The 13,029-nt window shown below is 39.7% G+C and overlaps 1 protein-coding gene across 1 annotated transcript in view; it reads left to right on the top strand.

Moving 5' to 3' along the window:
- Positions 1 to 2,172: 2,172 nt before the first annotated feature.
- The window catches only part of LOC149846763 (serine/threonine-protein kinase MPS1-like), a 28,593-nt gene continuing 17,736 nt past the window's right edge, over positions 2,173 to 13,029 (top strand). The window contains exons 1-4 of the mRNA XM_089998143.1: positions 2,173 to 2,576; positions 3,069 to 3,845; positions 3,966 to 5,080; positions 5,435 to 5,635. Coding sequence (XP_089854269.1) covers positions 2,420 to 2,576; positions 3,069 to 3,845; positions 3,966 to 5,080; positions 5,435 to 5,635 — 2,250 coding nt within the window. The 5' untranslated portion in view covers positions 2,173 to 2,419. The remainder of the gene's footprint in view (positions 2,577 to 3,068; positions 3,846 to 3,965; positions 5,081 to 5,434; positions 5,636 to 13,029) is intronic.

Here is a 13,029-nt window from a genome sequence, read left to right as displayed (position 1 = left end):
AGGGGAGGGGGTGGGAGGCTTGGCTTCACTAGTACCCTTCGCAGAAATCGGTTGAAGCAAGGGAGGATGCCGATCGCCATCGCCGACGAGGTCTATTGGTTTTCCGTCAGCCATGACTTTTCCAGTCATTGTCGCCCGCGGTTTTCATTGCCGATGCCCCCCTTATTGCAGACGTTGATTTCTGAATCGAAAAAGGGGAGGGGGTGGGAGGCTTGGCTTCACTAGTACCCTTCGTAGAAATCGGTTGAAGCAAGGGAGGATGCCGATCGCCATCGCCGACGAGGTCTACCGGTTTTTTGTCAGCGGTGACCTTTCCAGTCATCGTCGCCCACGGTTTTCACTGTCGTTGTCCCCAATATTGCAGAGGTTGATTTCTGAATCGAAAAGGAGAGGGGGTGGGAGGCCTGGCTTCACTAGTATCGTCGTCGCCATCGGCCTCGCTGGGCCTCTCCATTATACAAACTTAAACGGTTAACCCGTTTATTAAACAGGTCAGCCGGGTTGGCATACTCCTATCATGAACCCGACTCGTTTAATAAACGGGTTAGGCGGGTCGACCCGTTTACAACACGAACCCGTTTAAGCCAAACCCGAACCCGGCTAAGAAGCGGGTTGGCGGGTCGTGTCAAATTTTGCCACCCCTAGAAAAAGGTGGTCGTTTTCAACATTGGACCCTTCGTTTCTGAGGAAAGCATTCCCATGGTGGGGGGGGGGGGGGGGAGGAGTCTCATTCTTTTTCCACAGAAGAGGAAATCGCGGATGAAGGTGCCCCGACTTCCTCTTCCATGACATGCAATGGTATCCACGTAAATACAAAGGAGAAAGGGCCTCAGTTCCCATCCCAAATGCATAAACTCCCATCCTAAAGCTGAGATTCCAAACGGGATCACCATGGGCTTTGACCAAGATTTTGCCTAGAGAACACCAAATGCATAAACGCACATCCCAGCGCCCAGATTCCAAACAGGCCTTAAGTGTCTTTCATTATCACTAAAAACTTAGTTGCATTCTTAAAAAAAAAAAACTATTATATTTATTTTTTGGTGTTTTCAATGATATAAATTTGCTAAAGCCATTTATAGATGAAATCTAGATAAAACAATATTTTTTTTATTTTTGTAAATCTAACCTTACAGATGTTATCCAAATAGTTTCTTTATTAGAAAGCAAGTTTTGGACCATGCTTTTTCAAAATGAAAGTCTGTTTTTCAAGGGCTTTAAAAATCAACAGCCAACAATATACAACAAATTTATATTTTTACATCGAAAAAAAATTATTCTTATTGTGATCCCTAGCAAACAAACCATGCTGAACACATCAGTGAATATACCTAGAATATATTTTTTTCAACTATCTTGCATATTTGTTTTTTAAATACTATTTTAAAGTCTTTTTATCTAATGGCTTCAAAATGACAATTATCATATATGTCGGTTCCATGCTATTGGGGATGTTAACTGTGTGGATTTGGATCAGATGTAACCAATACCATATCCAACTAATCGGATGTTAGCTAAGCGGATTCCAATTCAAATTCAGACACAGATGGTAAAAAGTTCATACCAAATGCCACGACACAAAACCATATCCGCTTCCGATTGTAAACGGATATAGTTTTGGCTTACCAAATGCCACTACACAAAATTAAATTCGATCCGATATCAGATAAAATCCAATTCATTAATATCCCTACGTGCTATATAGGGGTGTCAACGGGTTCAGATCTGGTTTGGACTCAGTGGGTCCAAACCCAGATCTGACTTTGAGGTACAGGTATCAGGTCCGAACCTGGGTCTCATTGGGCCCAACATAAGAATGACAACAAACAGGTCCTATAAGGATTACATGAACCATTGCAGGTCCATACCCATAAAATAATATTTTTATCTCTTTTACATTGAAAAATCAAGGATCTTAATCAGAACCCAGGTCTGGTATGAAATTTCACAGATCATACTTGGCTCCATATACTAATTGGATCCTTCAGTTTTGAACCGGATTCTAATTGGACGTTCTTATTTGTCACCGAACCCTGACCCTATATGTGTCGGATCCGGGTCAAATCCGACCCATTGTCACCCTACAGCTATGGCATGTAACTAAGCTGCAACTTATGCCCACCCAACGGCTGGGCGGGTATTTGAACTCGTTTATTACTTTATTATAAGAAAGTAACACTGGCGGCAAAGCATCGTTTCTCTCTCTCTCTCTCTCTCGATGGTCCCGTTCATGGCGGACGGGGCCCTTCCGCCTCTTCGTGACTTATAATTTCGCACCGGATTCACAAGTTCTTGATCCAACGGCTCTGCATTTCTCCGGCCCCACCATCGTCGTTTCCCTTCTTCTCTCCCCTTCCCGTCGTCGGCAGACGGTAATCGTGATTAACGATGCCGTTTGGGTCTAGGGTGCGGTTCCGCCATGGAGAGGGAGGCTGACCTTCCGCCGTCACTGCGGCCGGTTCAAGGGATAAATCTCCGGCTGGTCTCGGAGGGCGACGTCTCGGCCGCCCCGCAGGAGAAGATCAGGGATTTTCTTCAACATGCCAGGGCGGCTTTGCAGCGCCCGCAGCAGTCCGGTAAGGATCATTTCTCTTCCGAGCGATCTTCTTATGTGTTTTTTCTCTTTGATGCTTGCCCATTGAAAACTACTGCAATTGCTGGATTAGGTTACAGAATTTATGATTTTGTTGTGAAAATTGGTAAAATTGTGCTCAATCTGATTAGGTCTATGGTAGTAAGGGTGAATTGTTGATTCTAGTTTCTGGATCTAAAGAAACCGTAGGTTAATTGGTTTCATCGATTAAATGCAATTAGCGTTTCTTCGTCCTTGATCTTAGGGCAGTATGTGTGCAAATTGTGCTTTCATGTTAGAGTGTTCATTGTTTTTTATACATTTTTTTTTGGATCTCTGGTTGTTATGGAGCTGAGTGTTTATTCACAGAAATGGGTATAATCGAATAGAGTAAGAGCAACTAGAAATTCTTTGGATTCACAACTCTTTTTAATGCATTCTTGAAGTTCCTTGAGCTTGCAAAATCGTTGAATGTTCGTTCCGTTTGGTTTTTCAGGTATGTCATTGTCAACTTCTAGTATTGGTCGAGCAAGACGAGTGTTGGTCTCTCAAACTGATTCTTCTAAGGGTCTTTCATTGAATCCTTGTGTTGAAAGCGGTATAAAGAGTGATCCAGAAATGAGGGCGATAAGAGATTCACGGCCTGATGCTGACACTTTTAAGTCAGAGAAATCACGAGGGAATTTGATCTCTAGAACTGATCAAATAAATCTTGCATCGGTGGCACAGGAAGAAAAAGTTGATTGTAGGAAGAGAAATGGGGATTCGGAGGTATCACCTGATGATAGCTCGCTTAGTTCGGTGGGCAATGTGAAAAATCATAGTAGTAAGGATGAAAATATGGGTGCTGTTGGCTCCAAGCAAGAATTTGCACATCTGTCTAAATCTGTGCCAACCGATCGTAAATCTGTTGATGAACACAATAGTTCGATGAACAGCTATGCCAATGTTAATAAGGATGTTAAGGATTATGCATCTTGTGGAGCAGTGGAAAGGGAGGTTTGTGTAATTTCCAACCCAAGCAAACAGCCTTGTGAATCTATGTTGGCCGATCGTTTGAAGAAGGTTTTATTCTCTTCATCTAGTGACATGAGCAGAGAAGGAATCTACCCAGTTAAGGAATCTGTGCAAAATAGTCAGTGTACCTATTCTCATACTTATTCGTGTGAGAAGCAAGATCCTGTGCTATCTAACAACTCGTTGATGCCTACGACCGAGGATAGAGTTGAGCCTATGGATACGGTTGCCTCAACATGTCGATCAAGTTCTCAGAGTAAGTTGCATACAATCGGTTAATGCAATTTCTGACCTCTCTCTCTCTCTCATGTCTTGGGAAAATCCTATTTTGATTTGATGATTGCATGCCTTGTGTATTGACTATCTGTCTATGCAGGGGCTGACGAGAGATTGGCCACTGATACTGGAATGGAAAACTTGTCATCTTATTTCAGTTCTCTTGCATTTACAGAGAATGGATGCAGCATGAATAGTCAGATGAAGCAATACACATTCGAAAACCAGGGTATGAAGGAGCGTGAATATCCAAACCAAAACATGATTGTGTGTGGGGCTGCTTCTGAAGAGATCTATATGGGTGGTACTGGGTCTTTGGTAAAAAGAAATATGGGAATATCAGATCAGAAGTTTATGACCTTTGTTGGAAAAGAAACGACCAATCCACTAAGTGTGTCTTCAGCTATTGCTACTGCAACTTCCCTTCAGTGTACTTCTGCACCTCCTTTAAATTCCACAACATACAATCCATCTTTCTACAATGACATCAATTTAAAGGTCGAAAGGCATCCTGGAGGGGAGTCTGATGCAAATATGAGAGCTATAAACAAGCAGACAAAGGCTCCTCACAACCAGCACGACTCTAACGTTCTGTCAAATCCTCGATTACTGCATGTATCTATCTCTTTGGGTACTGAGACAGAAGCATCAATCCAAATGTCATCATTATCTGTTCCACAAACTTCATCAGGGGTTCAAGATCAGGGCCCTTTAGAGGGACAGAGGCATTTTAACAAAGAGAGTATCCGGACAACTAATGGTTGTGCTGACTGTCAGTATCCAAAATCTGAGCAGGAGTTGGTTAGAGGAAAAGACGTCTCATGTCCTGGTAATGTAGTAATGAATAGTGATATGAGATCCCAGCCTCCAGAAACAAGAAACCCTTCATCAAATGTAAATCGGGCACCTTCTAATGTAGGCAACCCAGGAAAGGCTGTTAGTGGTAAAAAAACTGCTGTTTCACATAAAAGAAATTATGATCCTGATGTGTTCTTTAAGGTCAATGGAAAACTTTATCAGAAGCTTGGAAAGATAGGGAGTGGAGGCAGTAGTGAGGTCTACAAAGTCATATCCTCAGATTGTGCCATTTGTGCTCTCAAAAAGATTAAGCTAAAGGGTCGTGATTATTCTACTGCTTATGGGTTTTATCAGGAGATCGAGTACCTAAACAGACTGCGAGGAAGAAACAATATCATACAACTCATTGACTATGAGGTACTGAATATTTCCATCAAACAAGAAATGTTTTTTCTGTAGAAGCTTGTATATCTAACAGTGGAAGTCAGATTACTTCCTATAGTGGATACTGTTTTTCTTCCTTGCTGTATATTTTTTGAAAAACCTGTGAACTCTTCAAAAAGTCTTCAGTTTGTTGTGAATCTATTGCTTTGTTGCCTGCAAATATGAAGCACATGCTTGTTAACCCTTATTGAAGTTTTCCTTTTGAGGTGCCATGACGAAAGAAGCTTAATAGGTTGAAGTAGCGGTATTCTATGTGAAGGTGTGCCTTTTGGGACATTGAAAGTACTTAAGTTTGTCTTCCTGATCATTATCTTCTTAACTAGTTAGGTCACTGATAAGCGTCTGCTAGAAGAGGCCAATAATGACTCAGCCGACATGAAGGATGTGAGAATAAATGATGATGCATACATTTATATGGTACTTGAATATGGAGAAATTGATTTGGCACACATGTTATCTCAAAAGTGGAAAGAAATCGATAGCTCTAACATGCAAATGGATGAAAATTGGCTCCGGTTTTACTGGCAGGTATGTCTTCATTGGGGAGTACAATTTCACACTTTGACAATTTTTCTTGCTAAATTTCTTAACTATTAATGCTTCCTTTGATGTCAGTGCTTTATTTATAGATGCATTGAGGTACAAACCTTTTTATATCGAATACTCATAACTTGACATTGGAATATCAGCTGAACTGAGATTGTTTTGTGAGGCAGAGCTACTGAAAGTAGATTTCTTTGATCAACATAGGGACCTAACCCAGTTGGTTATGGGTATATAATAAAATAAATACGAAAATTAATGACAAATAAGAACATAAATATGAAAACCTGAAATGGCTAATATGACCAATAAAATATGATGTATATGTAATCTATTATGGAACCCTACTTCATAACTTGACGGCTATGTCACATGGATATGGCCATTTTCAAGGAGCTTTCCCATGCAATGAGTATATAAGGGGATGCAGTATGGGAGAAGCAATAGATTATCTGAGTGATATAGCTTTGTGTAACCATAGTTTGTTAAGTAGGATATATGTCACACTCGAATTTTACCAAGTATTGTTATGTTTTTTTCTTACCTTGGTGAAATACTTTTAGCTTTATTCAAAAACATAGAAGCCGTATAAAGGTTCTTTCTAAACCATTTCAATCAAACCAGGATTGCTAATGAGAATGAGCTTGAGCACTTAGTAAATAATTATCATATTTTATTCATTTACAAAATATACGAGTTTATACATCACAATCTCAAAATTCCAAAATCGAAAAAGGAAGACCCAAAGTCCATCTGTCAAGATCCACGAGCCTCCAGTGTCCGCTGCATTCTATTCCGTCTTTGCCTTATTTCCTAAAATTTTTAATGACGACGGTGAGAAACAACTTGTCACCGTACAGTCCCACTACTCATATGATCACCAGTAAGTATGAGTCAAAATAAAAGTCTATTTGACAAAGATCCTTAATTCTCAAATACGAAGAGTTAATTCCTTCCATAGGAGTTGACCTTCAAGTCTACTCAACACAAGAGAACAACTCAAAGAGAGTCGACTCACCCCAATTGGGGTCGACTCATAGACTAAAGAGCACACACACAAATTGAGTCAACCTTTCAATCCCAAGAGTCGACCCTCAAAAACAATCCTAACATCAATAGACCCAAAAATGAGTCGACCATTTACACTCAGAGGTTGACCCTTGGAAATACAAAAGATCAATTACACAAGAGGAGTCGACCTTCAACTGCAACAGAACCTCAATTCAAAACAAACAGGGGTCGACTCTCCCAACCCAGGAGTCAACCTTTAATGCCCAAGGCACCAACACATAAACTCATGCCATGCCTACTTTTACATGCATGAATATTTTATTAAATCTTTATTTAATTTCTGTTGCTTTATATGAGATGCTTAACATATACTTTTTTTGTTACGATCCTGCTTTAAATCCAAGGAGCACCACTCATCTGGCCCTTGTGGGCATCTTTGGCTTGTCCAAGGGTGTTTATTCAAGTACCTTATGTCTTTTAACCCTTTAAAAATATCGAGACACTTGCACCAGAGTTTATGACCTTTGGTCATGGTGTCCCTCTCTCTGGAACCTAGAATACGGGACCTTATCCCTTTCTAAAGTCAATATAGTGCACTACTAGGCATATCGTAGCAGCTCCACCTCTACTTCGAGTATCGGAGTCTGGTGTCTCCTAATCCCTGTGGCTAGGGACGATCCATAATTGACTAACTAGTGTTACACGTTTTGCCACAAGGTTGGTGTTAATGCTTGTTTACATTTGACATGCTTGTTCCAGCCACATACTTTGGCGAGCACAAATCAATCCTTTAGTGTAGCTTATTCTTAATTAATTCTTTATGTATAATATTGTATCCTCTCTATAACACCCCAATTTTTATAACCCGAAAAATGGTGATTTTTTTTTTGAAATACTTTAGCAAATAATAGAAGAAAAACTCAACGGGTCTAAAACTTGACGTGCTACTTCACATGAACTCTTGCAAACATACCATTGCAGAATTTTAACAAATAATTAATCATGCATAAAATAAATCAAATGTCTACACATGTCCAAACTTTATTATATTATCCTTGAATTGAATTTAATTGAAATATAAAATCAGAGTACACAAATCCTGTAAAGACAAAGGAAAGGTAGGCTCGGTCCCCGTCGCAACCTTCCACCTTCGCATGTAAGCAACTACTCATCACCTGAAAAACATTAAATCAAATAGGGTCAGACACACATGCCTCAGTAGAGTGAAATATGCTAAACTTGTAAAATAAAATACGAAGCAAGAATTTCATCAGATTTTCATAATTTAACATTTAAAACTAAATGAACTACTTACACAACTGGCATGCAAATTCAATTACGAAATTAAATAACTGAGCATCTATTTATTCATTCAGAGAAATTCAAATGCATGAGCAGTTAATATGCATGACTTACCATATGCAGAAGCAACTGAATGCATGTGTAATTTCTTATCTTAAATTACATTTTCTTTCTTAAATAATGCATGCAATGCCTAACTAATGCACATACAACTTTAAGTTATCACTTCTTAGCCCTGCTGATACGACACAGGCTTGACTCTCAGATCAGGACCATGGCTTAGACAATGTTTTACATACATGGGTGACTTTAGCCTGGCCGGGCCCTTTTACCAAGACGGGGTGATGGACGCTAGTACGAGAGAGTTTCTCAACACCTTTCAACCCGATGCATCAGTTTTTCCTCATGAGTATCTTGCCCTCTGCGTTGCAGTCTAATGCAGAGGTTTCCCGATAAAATCGTGGGAGGGGAGGAGCAACCTTCCGTGCTCGAGACTTGCCTGCCCCATGAAGTTTTGTATCACTTGTCACTCTCCTAGCAAGTATCTTGAAATTTAAATATCACATATTTACTTGATTAAATTTGTATTTTTCATGCAACATCTAAATTCTTAGCCACTTTACGGGCGATGGATGCATTCTTAATAAAGCATTGAAATTAAATCATGCTTTTAATATAAACTTGAGCATATGCGAATATGAAAAATCTCATTCATTTTCATGCTATGATTAATACATATTCATGTACATGGCCAATGCAATATAGAACATACACTTGAGCATCCATATTATTGAAACATCAATATCATCATAACATATTCAAACTTTCAATTACGACAAATACATGGTGTTAAAATATAGTTTGCGTATGGATCCAGACCCATACGCATGTTAAATGAAACACATGCACAATACAATTTCATTAATGACATTCTTGTAATACCTCTGAAATTAAAAGACTCATTGTATATCTGTTGTTTTTTATAAAGCTTAGGGTTTGGAGGTCGAGCCAGCGTGCGCCGCCCCAGCCATTGTGCATCTCCTTCTCTCTCTCTCTACTTTCCTGTGCAAGCTGAACCACACATACACTCATACGAAATTTCATATGGTATCAGAGCTGAGGTTGCGGAATCCTATCAGAGGCGTGTTCAGCGAGATCTGAAGAAACAAGTTTTGGTTCATCTTTCCCCCTTGTTTTTATTCTCCTCCATGAACCCTTCTATGCAACTCGTTCTTTTCTGCTAGTTCTCGTTCATCATCTGTCTATCTTCTTAACGTGATACCAATCCCATCTTCGTCTCGGCCCCAAAACTAAACAAATTCGTCTGCTACTCATTTTTTTTATTCTCGTTCATCAACGACTATCAGCCACATCAACGACTGCATCCATCATTTCTTGATTCTCGTTCATCAACTCTTAACGTCTGTCACTCTTTCCTCGACATCAATGACTGCAGTCACATTGCAGTCATCATTTCTAAGTGTTCTCCTCTCTGATTGCAGTATGTTTGATTCATTTTTTATTGTAGTCATCATTTTTTGATTCATTTTTTATTGTAGTCTCCTCTTTGATAGCAAACAATCTCTTTGATTCCAGAAGTTTTTTTTTCTTTATTGCTATTTTAGTGTTCCTTGTGCAATGCCTATAGGCAGATTATAACAGTTTACAATCGCGATTTTGAATCTGCAAAAAAAAAGGGAATTATTTCAAGATATTGGTAGCACATGTACATGCCTTGTTGAAGTTCTCCTGATTGATTAAGTGATCTCAAACCTGTTTGTTTCTTTCTATTCGTTTTGTTTGCTTATTCATTGTCCCATTGATATGGATTACTCCTCGTCATCCGATCCCTCTGCAAATTTCTTGAGTCAGCTCGTTATAGAAAAACTTACTCATTCTAATTTTTTGACTTGGAAGAGGCAAATCTTTCTTTTTATACGGAGTCAGGATCTTGATGAACATCTGGATGTTTTAGTTCTTATACCACCACGACTTATTTTGCAGGAAACCAAGGATGAGAAGGGTGACACAATTACCATTTCTATTAAGAATCCAGAGTATACAGCTTGGAGGAAGCGGGATCAGTCTTTGGTTGCTTATATTACGTCAACACTCTCTCAAGAAGTGTTGGTTACTCTTTCAGATGATTGCACTGTGGCGGATCTGTGGAGTAAGCTGTCTCAGACATACTCTCAGATATCAGAAGCCTGAGTTATGTATTTAAAAAATGAATTTCAAAGTTTGAAGAAAGGCTCCATGACAGTCATGGAATACATAGGCCGCTTGAAGAGTATTACTGACCAATTGGCGGTTATTGGAAGTGCTATTGCAGATAAAGATAAGGTTCAACAACTTCTCAGTGGATTGGGTCCTGATTTTGACATGTTTACCACAGCTTTATCATGTCTTCCTCACTTGCCCACCTTTGACGACCTTCAAGCGAAACTTCTCCAACATGAGATGATTATGAAACAAAGGGCAGAAGGAAATGAATCAGCTCGTCCTCATTCAGTTTTGGCCATGGACACTTCTGTAGGTTTTGGACGAGGGAATGGAGGGCATCAAGGAGGCAGAGGCCGCAGACGTTTTGGGCAGGGAGGACGTGATATCTTGCCTACACCTAATATTTCAGGGGCTTTTAATACAGGGAATCAGAGGAGAGTGCCCACTTGTTTCTTATGTAACAAAAGAGGACATGTGAAAGCTGATTGTTGGTTCAATCTACAGAATAGAGGAAAAATAAACAAAATTGAGAATAAATCAGCTACTACTGTGGACACAAAAGTGCCATCCACAGATGTGCAACAACTTTTGTTATCAGCATTGTCACAGATGACGATCAAGCAAAATGAACAAGGTGAATGGTATGTTGATTCAGGTGCCGTTATACATGTTACGGGTAATGCGGGTAAGTTATCTCACTTATTGCCTTATTTTGAAAAAGGTAGTATAGTTACGGGAGGTGAAACTTATCACTCTATTAGTCATACTGGCAGTGCACGTATCCCTATGCCAAAGTCCTCACTTCACTTGTCCAATGTCCTTCTTGCCCCTAATATTAAAAAGAATATTGTTTCTGTAGCTAAACTTGTTGACGATATGAATTCTTCTGTCGAATTTACTCCCACTTTTGTTTATGTTAAGGATCTACGAACGAAGGAGACGTTCGCTAAGGGGGAGCGACAAGGAAACATGTACGTATTCAAGGAGATTCATTCAGTGTCTTCGCCTTCAGTTCCAGTCCTCCAGTTGAAGTCGTCCAAGCATTCTTCAGTGTCTTCGCCTTCAGAGTCTTTGTTTTTCCCTTCATTGGAAGTTTTTAATTCATCTCATTGTAATAAGCCTGATATTTGGCATAGTCGTTTGGGACATTGTAGTCGGGGTTTCGTTGAAAATCTTGTATCTGATGGTCTTCTTCCAGAGTCTAGTTTATGTTCATTTTTTGATAATAATAATAAATGTTCTTCATGCCAACTCTGCAAAAGCCATGTTCTTCCGTTTTATATTATAAATAAAAGGGCTTCAAAGCCATTTGAGATTATTTGTTCCGATGTTTGGGGACCCGCACCTATTCCTTCTCTCTCTGGCCGTCGTTACTATGTTGTCTTTATTGATTCTTATTCCCGTTATACTTGGATATATTTCTTAAAACACAAGCATGAAGTTTTTCAAATATTTCGGGAATTCCATTCGATGGTCAAAACAAAGTTTGCTTGTGATATTGTGCATTTACAATGTGATGGTGGAGGAGAGTATTCATCGAACGAGTTTATTGCCTTTCTTCGGGATAAAGGAATAAGTTGACAGGTTTCTTGCCCTCATACTCCTCAACAAAATGGGGTTGCGGAGAGGAAACACAAGAATATTGTCGAGAGCGCGATGAGCATGTTACATGATAGCAATGTGCCTGTTAGTCTCTGGACAGAAGTTTTTCACACATCTGTTCATATCATAAATCGTCTTCCTATGACACTTTTGAATCGGAAATCTCTCTATTATATTTTATTTGGGCAACATCCCTCTTACGATGAGCTACGTGTTTTTGGTTGTGTATGTTATGTACATATTGATTCATCTCTGCGAAATAAGTTTCAGGACAAGGCCGTCAAATGCAAATTTGTTGGGTATGCGGATGAATACAAAGGTTATCGATGCTATGACCCTACTACAAAACGTATTAGGACCTCCAGAAATGTTGTTTTTGACGAACGAAATTTTCAGGTCAATGACTCTACAATGTTGCCATCTCGAGAATTAGAGGTATATGATTCATGGATGAGCGCAGAATCCAGATCTTTTTGCTAATACAGGAGAAACATGTCAGACAGATTGTCCTTCCTTCGGCTTGAGTAGGGAGTTGAATGACTCACAGATGCATGTTGAATTATCTCCAGTTGAGCCACTCCCAGCAGAACGCTTCTCTGGACAGATATACACTAGACGAGACAAAAATATATAGAGCCGAGAAATGTGGAAAGCATCGCCAATGATCCGGCTCAAAGGCCGTCACGCATTAGGCATCCTATTCAACGATGGGTGAGTTATGAGACCTTTTCCCTTGATTTCCAGTTGTTTATGTCTCAGCTCACAAAAGAGGATGAACCCACTTGTTTTAATCAAGCTCTTCAATCCCGTCATTGGACTGAAGCTATGAATGAAGAAATGGAAGCACTTCATGAATGCCAAACTTGGGAAATAGTTCCTCGGCAAGAAGAATAGAATGTAGTTGGCTCAAAATGGGTTTATAAAACAAAGTATAAGCCTGAAGGAAGTATTGACAGATATAAGGCGCGACTTGTTGCTCGAGGATTCACACAACAATATGGTGAAGACTACGATGAAACTTTTAGTCCGGTAGTCAAAATGGGTACTATTCGTGTCATCATATCCCTAGCAGTCGATCGAGGATGGAGCCTTAGCCAGATGGATGTTAAAAATGCATTTTTGCATGAAACTTTAAAGGAAGAAGTGTATATGGAGCAACCTCCTGGTTATGCCGAGAAGGATCCTACTGCCTGGGTGTGCAAACTAAGGAAATCTTTGTATGGGTTGAAACAGGTGTCCCG

This window comes from Nuphar pumila, chromosome 2 (genome assembly GCF_984573655.1).
Source record: "Nuphar pumila chromosome 2, dmNupPumi1.hap1.1, whole genome shotgun sequence".
Lineage (NCBI taxonomy): Eukaryota > Viridiplantae > Streptophyta > Magnoliopsida > Nymphaeales > Nymphaeaceae > Nuphar > Nuphar pumila.
This window is presented reverse-complemented; position numbering and strand designations above follow the sequence as displayed.